The following is an 18,620-nucleotide window of genomic DNA, read 5'->3' on the forward strand; positions in this document are numbered from 1 at the left end:
ACTGTTTGTAAGTTTCTTGGAGGCCAGTGCTTGCTTGGGCTAAAGGGAAGTCTCTATGTTCACCACTGGCAGTGGTTAACACTGAACAGCCTGCCTGGCCCTGTAGAAGTGGTTACTGCCTAGAAGCTGTAGTTTTATTGGCCATTTTGGGTCAATTCTAAACTCCTTGATCTCTCTCTCTTAAAACCCTGCTGCCTCATGGTTTTGGCGTCTTTCCAGGCTTGTTAGTTGTTGCTGAAGCACCTACCAAGGGGAGAAAACGCTGAGAGAAGAAAGGAGCCACTTTTGAGATTTTAAGTATTTTCTTCTGATTTTTTTTGTTAAGAATTACTGCTTTGCCTCCTACTTTTCAGCATTTTCCGGCTTGCTAAAATTTATATCTGTATTAGAAACAGCATTTAGAACACATCTAGAGCCTGTTTACTGCATCTCCTGTGTTGCACTTAATTTAAAATTGTTTTTTTTTCTCTTAAAACTGCATTTTACCTGACTTTGGCCTAGCACTCAAGTGTGGGGTCATTTATTGCACTGTTGTGAATATTTTGCTACTTGTGTATCTATGCTACCTTTAAACTAAAACAACAACTAAAAAAATCTTGCTTTTTCCCCACTTTCTAAAATTTAAGAAAGTTTAGTTACAGATTTCCTGTTCTGGACTGTTTGTATGTTTCTTGAAGGCCAGTGTTTGCTTGGTCTAAAGGGAAGTCTCTGTGTTCACCAGTGGAAGTGGTTAACACTGAACAGCCTGCCTGTCCCTGTAGGAGTGGTTACTGCCTAGAAGCTGTAGTTTTATTGGCCATTTTGGGTCAATGCTAAACTCCTTGATCTCTCTCTCTCTTAAAACCCTGCAACCCTCTTTTGCGCGGTCTTGCGCACAGAGCAGCGTCGGGCAGCACCGCTTAAACAGGTTTAAAGTATTCCTGGCTCCACAAAGTCTGCTCTTCACTTTTTCCCTTAAAACTGCTCTAAATCTCTAATTAAGCACTCTATTCTCATTCTAAAGCCCTGCACTTGCTCGTATATGTAATCTCATAGGTAAACACAAACTAAAGCACTACATCCTCTTATACTCCTTCTAAGCACTTACTCCCTATTAGTTCTTTCTGATCAGTCAATAAGTAGTTCCCTATATTATTCAGGCATGTCCAAAGTTCAGTTTCGAGTTTACTCTCCAGTCCAGCTGGTGAATCTGGGAATCTTGAGGCAATGTTACAACTGCATTATGTATACAGACCACCCTCTCCTCCTCCCAACAAGCTCAAATATATGTGAGAGATGCAACTATATAGCCAAACTGGAGGCTAAGCTCTCTCAACCCAGTACTGGCACAGCCTGTCAGGAGGAGAAGGTAACCACACACACCACAAATCCAGTCTCACATAGACCTGTCGCATCAGCAAACCAAACACATTATAGCCAGCAAAATTATCTTTTTCACATTGTTAAATTATTTTCATATCTTTTTAGATCTAATTATATAAACTGCAATCAGCAATAAATGAGCCATCAAAAATGGTGCTGGAAAGATTAAGATAAAATAAACAAATCCATTTGCCAAATGTGGACAGAGTCTTTTCTATAATGGTGAGAGAAACAGATACTAGAAATATTGATGTTTTCACTTTCTTGGTGACAAAAGTAAATGAATATGGTTCCAGACAGGTTACTATATTGCTGGAGAAAACTGAAACACTCTTAGTTTTGCAAATGCCATTCTACACCAGTAGCAATAAAACACTAAAAGGATTGGAAAGGCAATACAATGCCACATCAAATGAACGCAGAGTGCATTATAGTATAAAGGAGCCCTAGAAAAGAAAATCACATCAGTACAGCAACTCCACAATGCCAGTTTGGGATACAGCAAATCAGAAATAAAACTAATGACATAGCACTGCATATAAGATAAATGTAAGATAAAAATATATGTTCTTCAGAGTCTGACCATGGATGCCCTTTAGCTTGTAGTTGAAGGTAAACCACTGTGATGCAAAACCTTTTCTATCTCCTAAAAAGTATAAACATGATGGAAGTTTTTTTTTCTTTTTCAAAATACAAAACTTCAAAATCTCTTCTTGTGTTGTAACTGTAAGCAATACATTTGTATGCCTTACTGGATGACACTGTCGCCAACAGGTAGTACTCACCAGAGGGGCTCTGTTAAAAGCTGCACTGTTCTCCAATAGCAAGTATAGTTCAAGGCACATCTCTGCTGATTGACGTTCTGTAGCCCAAATGTCAGCTCACTCTCACTAACAGCATGCTGAATCTTCTTCTTCTTCTTCTTTCAGCTGTTCCCATTAGGAGTCACCACAGCGGATCATCTGTTTCCATTTCTTCCTGTCCTCTGCATCTTGCTCTGTCACACCAACCACCTGCATGTCCTCTCTCACCACATCCATAAACCTTAACTTAGGCCTTCCTATTTTACTCTCACCCGGCAGCTTCATCCTTAGCATCTCTTTCCCCAATATACTCTGCATCCCTCCTCAGCACATGCCCAAACCAACGTAATCTTGCCTCTCTGGCTTTGTCTCCAAACCTTCCAACCTGGGCTGACCCTCTAATATACTTATTCCTAATCCTGTCCACCCTCGTCACACCCAGTGCAAATCTTAACATCTTTAACTTTGCCATGTCCAGTTCTAACTCTTGCCTTTTTGTCAGTGCCACTGTCTCCAACCCATATAACATAGCTGGTCTCACTGCCCTCTTGTAGACCTTCTCTTTCACTCTTACTGGTACTCGTCTGTCACAAATCATTCCTGACACTCTTCTCCACCCACTCCATCCTGCCTGTACTCTCTTCTTCACCTGTCTTCCACACTCACCATTACTCTGAACTGCTGATGCCAAGTATTTAAACTCATCCACCTTCACCACCTCTACTCCCTACATCCTCACTCAGCATGCTGAATGCTGTTATTAATGAAACTTAAAAAAGACAAAGTTGTTTCAAATATTGGCAATCAAAAACTACTGTCATTCAAAGCATTCGATATGGCAGTTTTACTGTCAGTCATAACGACTGTCAATAAAACTACTTGTTAGTGCAGAGCAGTTTGCTGTTTACAGCACGTTCAAGCAAAACAAACATAAGTACACTGAGTCACTGGTAGAGTACACCTAATGACATTTATTTAGTGGTGCTCAGTGCAAGTAAACCAAGTCACCTCTACAACATGCGCTTTGTAGTCAGTTTTATGAATCCAATCAACAAGAAACATATAGGCATTTCTTTCTGTGCTGTGTAGTCCACTACAAAGAAAATTGATGCACAGCCTCACTTCATCAAATTTATTACACTTTTTCTGGTAACCACTATTTTTAGGTGGCTATATGAGTTTAAACACACGAACTGAGCTAAGAAACATCACCTATACTACTGCTATTAATCTGTCTATCATACTTCAGTCACGAGTGAGAAACTGATCGATCTAAAGAATCATAGTGCAGGAATTGTATGGTTAGACCACCCACACACAATCTATCAAATATTTAAATGGTATTCAGATACCTCAACACCCAAAAATGTAAAATATCTATGTATGGGTACTGCAGAGGTTTGTAATCAGGCCACTACTTTTCAAAATCTCTTTAAAAACATTTAGGGCAAATATACAGTGGCAAACTCTTTTACTGACCACCTTGAAACTTATATCTTCTTAAAGAATATATACACTTAAATACATGCAAGGTGAACCAACATCCACCCTGACTACTTACTAGAAAAGAGATGTTCTTTCATTGACTGAAGCTCAATAAAGATACTACCTGCTATAAATATTAACCAAAACTACTCAGTAATCCTATTCAGTAAAGTACCAGAATATTTGCCTTCTCTAAAAACAAGCATAGTTGAGCTAACATATGATAAATGAATAGCACCCTCAGTTAAACCATAACAGATGGACATATAGCCCGGGATCTCTGCAAGAGATTCTCCACAGCAAAGTCTCTCCAGTAGTGTAAAATGATAAAAAAAAAACAAATGGAATATCAAGAAAGGGGAAATCGACTCATTTACAATATCTACAAACCAGTTCACTTATGAACCCTAAATAGCTCCAAAAAGTAACATATTAGCTATTGAGTGGATGAGATAGTTATAAGACAAAAGCAAGCTGACCCAGAATCTTTCCAAATAAATCCCACTAAGACAGAGATAAATAGTGCAACATCATATTTGTCAATATTACAAATAACTTACTTGGTGTAGCTATCACACACTCATTAAAGTCACATAACCTTAATTATAAGCATGTCTTTAAAGACTGTCAAAATTATAGAACAAAGCCATAACTTCACCTGTTCACAAAGATGGCAACCGAAGGGCAAAAATGACACACTCATATCTCCTGTATTGTATTCTTTATCATTAACTAATACTTGTTCCATTTTCTCCTGATAAACAGTTTCATGCATAATGGCGATCCTTGCATCTTTATCAACATTCATAAGTTTTGCTGGCTTACAAAATTCTTTAAATAAATGCAACGTTTCACATTCAGTATTAGTTAAGTTATAGTATGCTCATTCTTTATTGGGTAATAAAGTTAGAATATCTCATTTACAATCTCCTTTAAAAACAGCTCTATGTGCCTACAAGGCAGGGATTTAAACTGTTTGATTATGTAAAATACCCAAGTTGCTGTTCTGCTAAGTATTTCTATAAAAATATCTTCTACTTTTAAAATGCATGTTTATCTGTTAAAGTCACCAATAGTCTTGATCGCATCACCTCTTCTCAAAATGTATAGCTCTTCCATACCAAAAAATATATATATATATATATATTGGAAATGTCCAAAGTGTCCTCTTCTGTTATAACTGGTACATGAAGCTCAGCACAATCTGAAATGTTATTCATTGCTAACTTTCAGCACAAAATGGTTTAATATGATACCTTTATCATCTGGCAAAACTCCCAGGCAAGTAGTGAAGACTACAGTTGGCACCCCAAAACTCCAGAATCACGTTAAATGAGAATGAATATATATATATATATATATATATATATATATATATATATATATATATATATCTACACACACACACACACACACACACACACACACACACAAACACACACAAACATACACACACACACAAACATACACACACACACAAACACACACACACACAAACACACACACTCAAACACACACACACACACACACACACACACACACACACACACACACACACACATATATATATATATATATATATATATATATATATATATATATATATATATAGACACAGAGTCCAACTAGGAAAGTGTTTTTTTAAAGAAGATCAGCCCAGATGGCACAGAGACTTTAAAACTCTTGAACAGGTCTGCAGTTACAAGTGGGACAACCACGGAGCAGTCTAAGCCATAGAATGGGTCAGGAAGTAAGAAGAATAAAAGGAGGGAGAAAGCAAGACTGAGGAGTGGGTCAGTGGTGTTGGTGAATGGTGCTTATAATCAATAAAATATGGCAGCAAAATCAGGCAACAGCAAGATGATGTGCACACCCGACAAATCCAATACTTATCCTTAAAAGCATAAAGGTGTTATTAAAAGGGTTGAAAACAACATTAGACAGCCTTCCCTCTCATAGATTGAGAGTTGTAACCAGGAGATGAGGCTCTTAGGGAAACAATGATCAGAAGAAGCTGGGGAGTACAAGGAATCTCCCTGTGTGGACAGAAATGGATATCAGTAAACTGTCTGCAATTTATTCAAACCAGTACTAGGAACTTCCCTGTGTGTATCCAAATGGATACCAGTAAACTGCCTGTAGATGTATTAAAAGGAGTAATAGGAGCCTCCCTGTGTGTACACAAAAGGATACCAGTAAACTGTCTGTAGATTTATTCAAAGGAGTGCCAGGAGCCTCCCTGTGTGTGCACAAATATGCAACAGTAAACTGTCTGTAGATTTATTCAGAGGAGTACCAAGAACCTCCCTGTCTGGGCACAAATGGATATTAGAAGCTGTCTGTAGATTTATTCAAAGGAGAACCAGGAACCTCCCTATATGTGCACAAATGGATACCAGTAAACTGCCTGTAGATTTCTTCAAAGGAGTACCAGGAACCTCCCTGTGTCTGCACAAATGGAGACCAGTAAACTGTCTGCAGATTTATTCAAAGGAGTACCAGGAAGATCCTTCTCTGGACACAAATGAATTCCAATAAACTGCATACAGATTTATTCAAAGGAGTACTAGGAACTCCCTCTGTGTACACAAAAGGATATCAGTAAACTGCCTGTAGATTTATTCAAAGAAATACCAGAAGCCTCTGTGAGTGTATCCAAATGGATACCAGTAAACTGCCTGCAGATTTATTCAAAGGAGTGCCAGGAGCCTCCCTGTGTGTGCACAAATGAAGACCAGTAAACTGTCTGCAGATTTATTCAAAGGAGTGCCAGGAGCCTCCCTGTGTGTGCACAAATGAAGACCAGTAAACTGTCTGCAGATTTATTCAAAGGAGTACCAGGAACCTCCTGGTGTGGGCATAAATGAATTCCAATAAACAGCCTGCAGATTAATTCAAAGGAGTACCAGGAACTCCCTCTGTGGGCATAAATGGATACCAGTAGACTGCCTGAAGATTTATTAAAAAGAGTACCAGGAACTTCCCTGTATGGGCACAAATGGAGACCAGTAACTTGTCTGTAGATTTATGCAAAGGAGTACCAGGAACCTCCCTGTGTGGGCACAAATGGATGCCACTAAACTACCTGTAGATTTATTCAAAGGAGTACCAGGAATCTCCCGGTGTGGGCACAAATGGATACCAGTAACTTGTCTGTAGATTTATTCAAAAGAGTATCAGGAACCTCCCGGTGTGGGCACAAATGAATAACAGTAACTTGTCTGTAGATTTATTCAAAGGAGTACCAGGAGCCCAATGTGGATATACAAGCAGAAAAAGGGACCTGTTTGTGGATGAACCTAATTGTTATGAGCCAGCTTTATGTGAGCTGCAGAACCAAGGATGTGTACTATTATATTACATTCTTATGACAGACTTTAAATGGATTTGTGATGGACATAGCTTAAAATACAAGTATGTTTGGTTTTTTTTAACTGTTATTTTGGATTCCTCACTGCAAATAAAAACTGCACTGGAACTAAAAAACTGATTCCAGTATGTTCCACTTGCTGCATAGATATATATATATATTAAACAATGCTTGGGTATCAAAATACATTCAATTGATGCTGAAATTGAAAGAAACTTACCCAAACAACAAAAACACTGAAACCTAGATGATTGAAGGAAGGAAAACAAATACTTTCCTTTTCTGACTGCTCATCTATCAGTACCTTCAGATCAAATTTCTCTGAATAGTGGTACAGCTATGGAAAGGAGTTTTACTAAGTTAATGTGTAGGGTTAGGGTTAGAGGCAGGGGCATGGACAAGTTTAGAGTTAAGTCGCATGACTAAGATAAGTACTTATGCATGCTAACCCGACCCATAAAATAATAATAATAAATAAACCCTCCCACAAAAGAAAACCAAAACATAAAGTGACAGCTCTTAGGAGGGTCTGGGAAGAAACAGCATAAAAGGATGAAGACTGTCTGAGTAAAATGAGTGCCTGGGAGATGTGTGAGGTGTGTTTCAACTTAGTGTAAGTTTGGTAGGAGAATAGGAGAGCTCTAAGGGAGAAGACTGAGTCTAGAGATGATAGTGAATAGGAAATCCAAAAAAAAACTTTAGGTATGATAGTGAATAGGACCACAAGGCAAAGAAAACAGAGTTTGACAGAAGAGGAGGCAAAAGGGGGTCAGTTGACATTATGGAGGAGAAGAGGTAGGGGAAGTCAGAAGGGAAGGGAAGGGAACACAGCTAGAGGTTGTAGGAAGTATACAAGCAAATCATGTGGCATAGCTTAAGGAGAATGGAAAAGTATGAGATACAGCTACAAATGAGAAGGAAGGAAGAAATACTTGCAGGTGGAAAGACAGGAGGAAAGAGTAGTGACATGTACCTGTAGTATAGGGGAGAAAGTGACAGAGGTAACTATGTGGCCACCAACACCACAAAAAGATTAAGAGGGAAATGGATAGCGAAAGGCAGTCAACCAGCAGAGTTGGTCAGTAGATGATAGAGACAAAGAGATCAGAAAGAGGTCTAATATATCACAGAGACTGAGGCAATCAGCACAGACAGTGAGGAAAGATAGCACAGTGGAATGCAGGAGGTCTGCAGATAGGATAAGGAAGGATATGAGGAAGCCAGGAAGGGAGTATCAGTGTTGGTGAGACAGCAGGGTTGTGGTGAAGGGGAGACTCAATCTCTAAGGGGCTAAGAGTATTGGCAAAGGAGACACTGGAAACAAGGGTTGAGAAATACACTTAGTCACATATTGGAGGAGACTGTGACAAAGCTTATCAAGGGGGAACTGAGGGCATACATCACCACACCTTCCTGAAGAGACAGCTGAAGTGGGAACAAGCACAGCCAGAGAGGTGGCACAGAGATTCCAGTATAACAGGTTGAAAGTAACATTATGAAAATTGTTAATTATGCCAACATCCAACAAAATGATGATAAAAGATCTGAGAGCATAATACCTGGCTATAGCAGTAGGCAATGGAGAACATCTCAGGTAGGCTCCATCTTAAAAAGGGAGTGTTCAGAGGTGAGTTGGGAAGGTACATCTCAATAACTGTACCTCTATTCTCATAGGGAAGTGGAGTAGTGTCTTAGATACAGAATATGGGTATATGCATTTAGGTAGTAGAAAAAAGGAACACATGCCCAGAAAATAGAAGAGGTATAAACAAAAGTAACTGGTGCATTGCTGTATGATGTTACTATGGAATGTAAGGAGTCTGTAAGAAGATGTGGGAACTGCAAGCAGTGATGCATCAGTGAACGGGTAGCTAGTGATGGCATCAAAGAACTGTAGGCCAGTGACAATGAATGATATAGAGAGTCCTTGGCCTACCCTGTCTCAGTTCTCATTAACCGCTTTATACAAGAAGCCCAAATCCCCAAATTGTGGAAAATATCATACATTATTCCTCTTCACAAAGGCGGCAACTCCTATGAGCTATCAAACTACTGCCCCATTGCTGTCCTATCCCCCCTTTCCAAGCTCCTAGAGAAATGTATTCACATTCAAGTGATGCACTTCCTAATCTCACACAATCTCCTCTCACCTACACAGCATGGCTTCTGCCCAAATCATATTACAACTACTGCTCTTCTGTCCTTCACCAATCAGGTTAACCAACTGAGAAACAACAATCACTTTGTATCAGACATATTCCTAGATTTATCTAAGACATTTGACATGGTGTCTCACAACCTGCTTCTAGACACCCTAACCACAATGTCCTTTGCCTCCTCCACTACTTCCTGGTTTAAAAACTATCTCTCCAATAGACAACAGTCAGTCAAATGGCAGGGTGTACTATCACCTTTACTACCAACCACCATAAGCGTTCCACAAGGATCAATACTGGGCCCTCTACTATTCACAATTTTCAACAATAAACTACACATCTCCACCCTGCATGCAGCACTCATACAGTATGCAGATGACTCTACCTTAATCTGCTCTGCCCCATCCATAGCCACCCTTCAAAAACTTACCCAAAAATCCTTTTGTTCCGTCGAGAAATGGATTACTGACATCCAACTTATTCTAAACCCTAACAAGACCAAAATACTTCTCTTTACCCCCAACAAACACAGGACCACACCCACCTCCTTCACTATCACCTCCAAAAATGACACAACAATCTCCCCATCACCCCACACTAAGCTCCTAGGTGTACAAATTGATAAGGATCTTCACTTTGATGTCCATATCTCTCAAACCATAAAAAAGGTACATAAAAAGTTAGGTACTCTATACAAGTAGAAACAGTTCTTATCAGATCAAGCACGAATCACCCTAGCCCAAACACACCTACTGTCTACCCTAATGTACGCTTCCCCAATCCTAACCCACATCAGGAAAACAGATATGGACAAACTAGAAACATATTACAATAAAATTGAAAAATTCGCAAACTCCACATTTAGAAACCATCACTGTCTTGCCTTAAAAGAGCTACAGTTGCTAGAACTCCCACAATTAATTAGCTACCACCAACTAGTGCTTATCTACAACACACTAAATAATCCCCACAAAGCCCCAGCCTTAACTCAACTACTAAACCAATACGTAGCAAACCGTCTCCTGAGGTCATCAAGCAAAACCCTACTCTGTGTGTCCAGAGCTAACAATACTGCAGGGAAAGCTCTCTTCTCCTATACCATCACTAAAAAATGGAATAGCCTCCCCCAAAATATCTCCACAGCTCCTTCCATATCACTATTCAAACAGTCACTCAAGGCACACCTCACACAGTCCTGGCTATGTCCTTGCATCACTTAGATATTCTCCTCTTCTCCCCACTCTCACTATCCCTTTTCTTCACTCACTTCTATCCCTACAATATTGTACTAAAAACACTCTAATGCAACAACTTCTACACATAACCAATATGTATCCTGCATGTTATGTTCTTGTGAGTTATCTCCTTAATTTTATAAGTTCATATTGAGCATTTTTCTCTCCCAACCACTCCCACCCAAAGCTAACTATTAGTAAACCATGCTAGCATTACCTTGCATATAACAAACTACTGTATATACCTGCATGACTGCATTGTATCATATATACTTTGTTATATATTTTTATTGTATTGTATTGCATTGTATTACATTGTATTATATGTACTTTTGTTCTATATATCAACCATTGTACTTGTTAGATGTGGAGCTTTTCTCCCCGGGCCTCCGCTGTAAATGGACCTCGCTCCAGTCGGACATTCCCAGTAATCAAATGTAAATAAATAAATAAATATAGGCTTTTCAGGAATGGCAAAGAAGGAAACAATGTTACAGTGACCTACAGAAAGGAGGCCATCACGTTTAATGTCAGAGAGGAGGAGTAGGAGGCAATGGAGTGTATGCCTCCCATGCAAAAGGTACAGGAAGGGAAGAAAGGTAAATGATTAGTATGGTACAACTTCTTCTAGAAATATCAAGAAAGGAGAATGAGACTCTGGAAAGAGAATAGAGGAGTGAGGTAGGAGGAAAAGAATACAATCAAAGAGGACTTGTGTCTGCAAGGAGCAAATCTGAAGATTCAGAACTCCGGGATAGACAGGAAGTGAGAGTTGACTGAAGTGTTGGACCACGAAGACTTCAACCAACTGATGCAGGACTGAACCAGAAAAGATAGAATTCAGGCTGTGGTCCTAATCATGGAGGAGAGGGAAAGGCACATCCAAATAAGGCTGCCATTAGCTTACAGTAATCATGTCAATGTGTAGTATAGTCTGGGAGAAAAGTAAGAACACAATTCAGGGAAGATGTGTGGGATTTTAGGTGACTGAATTATGATGAGATGAGGGAGTGGGCCAGAGCTAAGTTATGGGACTGAAGAAAAACTGAAGTAGTAAACAAGCTATAGGAATGTCAGGGAATGGAGCACTCCGGGCTGTGGACAAGGGTTCTGAGGAACAGTCAATAAGGCAAAAAGGAGCAGAAAGTGTAAAAGGCCAATGTGGCTACATAGTAAGGTGGGTGTAATGATTAGACCAAATGATATGTCAAACATAGGTGGAAGGCAGGTGTGGGGAGGAGCAAGGAAAACAAGAAATGCAAAAAAGTAACAAATGTGATGAGAATAGCAGAGCTACAAGCTAAAAGTGGGCTGAATTAAAGGGTCAAGAATGGAGACAAAGGCATCTTTAGGTAAATGACAGAAGGAAAGGTCAAATGTCAGGCAGAGCAAAAATGGAATGAAACTTATAAAAGACTTGGAAAAAGCAAAAATAAACAATGAGTACTTTTCTTTTGTGTCTACAAAATAAAGCAAGGACAGGAGTGTCATTCTTTGAAAGAGGTATAGTACAGTAGACAGAAGAGTGGGCAGACAGCAGACCAGAGAGGAATAATGTTGAGAAGAAAGTGGTACCCCTAAGGTGGATACAGTGCAGGGGTCAGATGATCTGCCTCTCTGGGTCCTTAAGAATCTCACTAGTATGCTAGCAAATCCACTAAAAAAGGCTTTCAATAAATCTCTGGCCACTGTGGAAACACCTGATGACTGGAAAACAAATGCATTTCTCTTGTCTAAGTTATGGGGTTAAGTGAAAAAACTTAGGGAACTACAGGCCTGGTAGTTTAACAACCAAGTGTGAAAATGTCATTGAGAGAATTCTGAAGGAAATGCTGGTTGCTTTCGTACAGCACAGCAATTTTCTGGCCAACAACTTACATGCATTCATGGCTCATAGAAGACTTTATTAGTCAAACCTGATCTCAATTTAAGACTGGATTACAGCAAAAACTAGCAGGGAAATACTGTTAGAAATAAACCTGGATTTCTCCAAGGCCTTTAATTCAGTCCTGCACATGTGACTGGTAGGAATGCTGTAAATGCTGAGGGGGGGAGGGGGGGGGATCAAGGCTAATAAACTGAACTGCAGCATGACTGGAAGGTAGAACCTCTAAGGACTGGGTGAGACGACAAGTGCCAACATAGTAGTGGAGTATTACTGGACTGTAGGGACTGATCCTAGGCCCAGTAGCCTTAAGTGTGTACATTTTGGATATATCTAAGGGAGAAGAGAGCAGACTCAATCTCTTTACTGATTATAAACTGTCAGGTGCAGCACATGAAGATGAGGGAGGAGTCTAAACAAGGATCTGAAAAGGCTGAAGAAAAGGTTGAACAAATGGGAAAAATTACAGCATCTTAGAAACAAAATATGTGATGCATCATCAGAGATGACAGGAACTGATGGCAGCAGAATAGGATAAGTATCTAGAGTGTTGGTTGCATCATGATTGAGCTACTCAGAATAGAGCAAGAAGGTAGTATGAGCTATCAATATAATGCTTAAGGATATCCGAGGATAAATTACAGAAACAAAGAAGTAATGTTCACACTCCGGTAGTCCCTGGCCAAGCCTCACCTTGAATAGTGTGTACAATCCTGGAGACCACACAAAGACATGGATGTCAGACTGCAGGATGGAGTTCAGAGGAAAGCTTCCAGAATGTTTTGAGTGATGAAGTAGAAAAAGTATAATCAGAGACAAGAAGAGATAAATCTCTTTTCACTAGTCAAATGGGCCAGTGGAAACATTATGGGGTGTACAAAATAGTGTCAGGAAAATGTGAAAAAAAATCACCCTGAACAGAAAGAACAGAAAGGGGAAGGGGGGTGCATACTGCAGATTTTAGAGGCCTGCTATTCCTTGGATATGTAAAAGTACTTCTCTGTGGAAAACATTGTGGACCCATAGGGCTGATTACTAGAACTGGTCCTGGAGACAAAGAATCTGCAAAGGCATACAAAATGACATGGGATGGATAGAAAATATGAGGGGAAGCAAAATGTTGAACACACACTTATAAATCAGACTAGTCAGGCTTATTTTCCCTTTCTTCCATTTAGAAAATGTAATATAATATAATATAATATAATATAATAGGTAGTGTTGTCGACTCACAGCAAGATGTTGTCCGTTCGATTCTCAGCTAAAGCATCTTCTGTGTGGAGACATGTGTGACGGGGCGTACCTTCGTTGAAGGTTGTGCATCAGAGCTGGTAACTCGGCATGTAAAAATCTTCTACCAATCATTAGCGGACCGGAGTTCTGCTGTGGCGACCCCTAACCGAGAAAAAGCCGAAAGACACAAACAATATTATAATATAATATAATATAATATAATATATTATAATATAATAAATTATAATATAATATATATTATAATATAATATATTATAATGTAATATAATATAATATAATATAATATAATATAATATAACACACAAGATGTGTTCCTGCTGACTATAAGTGAGCCAGCATTTCTACAAAGTAGTGTAATTAACTGAAGCTGCACTTTCATTCAAAAACTTAATGAATGCAGCTCTTCAACACCAGGATGCATAACAAATCCTGATGTTAGAGAATTGGAAGTGAAAGTAATTTGTTATAAAGCATTACGTCTAGCTTACCTTACCTATACAAATCATATAGTCAGATGACTTCAGAGTTGGTATAGTCAGCTAAGTCCTTCAGCCATGCATTATTTGTGATAACTATAATACAGAGAAAGGTCATTTTGATTTCAAAAAGGTTATTTTGCTGTGTATTTATTCAGCGTGGCAGTTTTCAACATACAGTACCTCGTGTCACAGACTGCTGGTACACTGCCTCTGGTTTTCGTATTGCCTTCTACACTGGGATTTTTTTGTGTTTGTACTTCATCATTTTAACATCTGTTACTGTGAAAAAAAATGTGAAAATAAAATAATGTTGGCATTATTTGGAAAACAGTGTTATCACTACGAGTGCTCACAGGTTGAGAGATGTAATCCGAAGTAGAGAGTAGTGAAATGATGACAGACTGGAGTTCATGCCTCATTTGTGGTACTTTTCTCAGGTGTGAAGCATGTCTGACTCTAAGTTCTCACCCTTCTAAAATAGTTATACCAAACGAGTATTCAAGGAGACAGCCTTTTTAGCAATGCAGTATTTGTTTTACTGCAGAGAGACAAGCATTCTTTTTTTTGATAATTCCAGTACATTCATAGATTGAATCTATACTATTTGACTGTCTCATTACTGTCCACAGCACATTTGAAACAACAAATAAAACTATACATCATCATTACTCTTTTCTGTAATACTGCTAAATCGATGGTTACAAAACAAGTTGCGCTCATGTCCTGTGCAATGTTAAACCCCTGGCTTTAATATAATTACTTGCAGCTATTCACAGTTTTCACACATTGATTATTTCTGACTTCATTATGATTTTCCTCTAGCATCTACTAAGCCAGCAGTCTCAATATCTGAAAACAGTGCCAAACAGTTTTTGCTAAAGCGGAGCAAACGACAGCTATGGGACATGACACAACCAGATGTTCAGCAGTGGTACTGGAACTTTCTATACATGGGATTTGATGAAGCTGTAAGTACTCAGTTCCTTTATTTATGTTCTATTCTCCTCTATGACATTTGGGTTATGCTTACTTCATATAATATAAATAAGTATCAACAACTGGAATGCAGGCAAATACCATAAGAGGTATACCTTCAGCATTGATTATTGCTTGTCATACTTTGGCAAAAATTATTTCATTTATTTATTTTTTTTTTAGTTTTAGTTATTTGTATTTGGTTTCTGTGGCAGAGCACTGATCTCCATGGACCTTTTTCATATTCAGCTCAGGAGTGGTGCCTGGTTAAGTGACTTGTTCGGAATCACACTGATAGGCAATGGACGCTGAGGGAATTAAACCTTGCACTTCTGGATCATAGGAAACAGCTTGCTAACATTATAAGCATGCCTTGTGTGTTGCTTTTTAATTGCTATACTCCTGTTAAAAAAAGTAATCCACTGAACTTCATTTAAGAAGTTTTATGAAATGCATTATCACACATCCTCACTTATATGAAACTTGATTATCCAGTCCTCCACTTTAACTGAACCATGGGAATATCTTTTCTCTTTATAAAGTTTTTTTTTTCACTTCTTCTGTCTATTCCTTTCAAGCAATATGTACTGTGATTTGTGTTTTAACAAACACACACATTACTGCAGCCTTTCACAAAACTAAAGTGTTATAGCAGCACATTAAGTACAAATGCAGTGAATGTGTTGGTTCCACACCTGCACCAGTCCTTCCAGTGTACAGTAGCACACTTAACCCATTTATTGATTCAGTGGCAGATCTCTTTCTCCTTTGTTTGCATTTCTGGCCATAGGCTTCATAGCTTAGTCTTTTTACAGCATACTGCATTACTATTTTGCATTAATTTACTGTATATGTAATTAATGTCAAGTTACATGTGTCATACATCTAAAAGTACATGTTGCAGATGTTACAGTTAGAAATATGAGAATTTAGAATAGACAGTGTCATTAGTATTAGCATCTTTATGAGTTTTGTATACTAAATGACATTTCCATATTGTATATACCTGTGATGTGCGTACTATTTGCATGATGTATCTTCTGTTCTTTGTAAAAAGAGGCTGAAAAGAAATCCTGCAGTCCAAGCCACACTACCAGAAAAATAAAATAAACATGAAGTAAAAATAAAATAATAGCATTTGATACCACATTTATGTAGTTCCCAAACGGATGATGACTATAAAAATGAATCAAACGAAGCAGAATTGGATTGGAATTTACTGTCTAGTTATTACAGCCACTACATCTTTTTTCCAGGATGTTAGTGTCTCCCCTCCATTTAAAATATCGTAAAAAAAATCTACCAGATCTTTATAACATTGTTTTTCTTAACTTCCAAACTTCCACTGGAATGTCATCCATTCCTAGAAACTTTACTGTAGATTGGTCATACATCACCATTTTATCTCATCTCCTCCTATCTTAACTGTTAGTAATTACTGACAACCAAACAAAACGAAAAAATGAACTGCAGAACTGCTGGTAAAAAAAAAAACAAGTAAACCAGAAGCCAAAAATTTAGCGCTTTCATCCACTGTTTAATACGTGAACTTCCTCAGAAACCTGAGGAAGTTCACGTATTAAACAGTGGATGAAAGCGCTAAATTTTTGGCTTCTGCTTAACTGTTAGTAGTTGAGCCTCGTCTATATCTAACCTTAGCATATTTAAGTCTTCCACAAATATTTCCATTTGTACTTTTTCTTGATTTCCCCACTTCTCTGCTTTATATAAATGTTCATAAAATTTTTGAAATACCTCTAATACCTCTACAGGATTTCTGGTTATTTTTATTGCTATAAGCTCCCTAAGTTAGGTAACATGCCTTTCTACTTTCCGATGCCTAAGTCATTGTATCAAAAGTTTTTGTGTTCTGGAATTAATATAAAAAAAAACTGTCATTTAACAGCAATCTTCCTAAACTCATACATATTATCTGGGTACTCCCTTATTTTCTCTTTAGCATTCTGTAGTTGCACCTCCTCTTGTTCTACGAAACTCACATTATTTTGTAAAATATTAACCTTTGTCAGCTCCTCTAATTAATTCTTATTACTTCTTAACCAGATCTCTTAGTCTTTTATTTCTACCCTATTTTTAAACTCCATTTTCATTTTATCTCACTCACTAGCTATAACCTCTGCAGTAATTTCTATCATCCTTAACTCCCAGATGATTTCCACTAAACATTCCTTAAATTTCTCTCTTTTAAACAAGTGGGGAAGTGCCAGTGGTTCATCTTTACCTCATTACTCTTACTTTTTACTTAGTATTTTATTGGCACATGATCTGAAATAGTTATTGAATGCGTATCAAAGTTCTCAACTGAAAAGACATGCTCCTGTGAAATATAATTTTTATCAAGTCTAGCCCAGTTATTGTACCTTAGCAAATAAGATGTATATTCTCTTTGACTTCCTGCTACGGAATTCATACCTTTTATACCAAGTATGTTCATAAATGTCTTCAGAAATCTACCCTCTTTTGTTACCTTTTCCCTTCTAGGCCTCTCAGATACATCCTCATTGTTGCAAAGCAAATTCCAGTGTCCACCTATAAGTAATATTCCCTGTTGAAAGCTGCTTATTTCTCCCCATTTATTAAGATCCAAAATATCAGTTTTAGGTGGAATATAAATACATGCCAGTGTAATCTTCATCCCTTGCCAGTTGTCCCTTACTACTACGAATCTGCCATTATTATCCTTTTTTTCCTCTTCTGTCACTCTAGTAATTAATAGAAGTACTTCTGTTTTCCTTTGTCCCTGATATTCTGTAGAATAACCTTCCTGAAATCTTTTTTTTTGTCAAATTCACATGCTGAGATCCTTCCAAATGTGGCTCCTGAAGCATTGTTATTTGCATTGTCTCAACAAGATGCCTTTAGTAGTAAGAACTAATATAACCAAATTAATACTCATAGCTATACTTTGAACTGCCCTCACCTCTGCCTACCTCCTCACCTCCTTTGAAAAACTGTACTATTACCATTTTAACTACTCTCTAAAACAAACAGCAATACACACTCCTATACTCCCTAATAGTCAGACTAATATCACTTCCATTCCCAGCTATCTACTACCTAAATACCATAGACTCTCTCACATTAAATACAATAATCTCACAGTAAAGAAAGTGAAATATCAAACCAACTTTATAAATAATTCTGCAATAAAACTAAATAATCCCTCCTTAAAAGACGGTGACATCAACCCTAACCCTGGCCCTACCAATCCTAATACCCTAGTAACCCACGCTAAACTTCCTAACTCTTTCCTAATAGGACATCTGAATATCTGCAGTATTAATAACAAAGTAGCCCATCTCCCTCCATGCCCTTCTAGATATTCACTGCTTTGACATCTTCTGCCTGACAGAAACGTGATTAAAACCAGGGACCAAAGACAATGAAATTGTTCCCCAAGGATATAGTATATTTAGACAAGACCGAATAAAAAGTAAGGGTGGGGGAGTAGCAGTTCTATTCAAAGATGGACTTCAGATCTCCACTTTACCATCCAACCCACCTCAGGATAGTAAGGCAGAAGTCCTTATCACCAGATTTCAAATCAACCAAAATAAATCTTTATATATCAAATGTGTATACCTACCACCCAGTA

General features: G+C 38.2%; 1 protein-coding gene across 1 annotated transcript in view; it reads left to right on the plus strand.

Moving 5' to 3' along the window:
• ECRG4 (ECRG4 augurin precursor) overlaps positions 1–18,620 on the plus strand; it is a 250,916-nt gene that overhangs the window by 159,436 nt on the left and 72,860 nt on the right. Inside the window, exon 4 of the mRNA XM_044071776.1 lies at positions 14,852–14,997. Coding sequence (XP_043927711.1) covers positions 14,852–14,997 — 146 coding nt within the window. The remainder of the gene's footprint in view (positions 1–14,851; positions 14,998–18,620) is intronic.

Source organism: Protopterus annectens, chromosome 5.part0 (genome assembly GCF_019279795.1).
Source record: "Protopterus annectens isolate FY-2018-M chromosome 5.part0, PAN1.0, whole genome shotgun sequence".
In the NCBI taxonomy this organism is placed as follows: Eukaryota; Metazoa; Chordata; order Ceratodontiformes; family Protopteridae; genus Protopterus; species Protopterus annectens.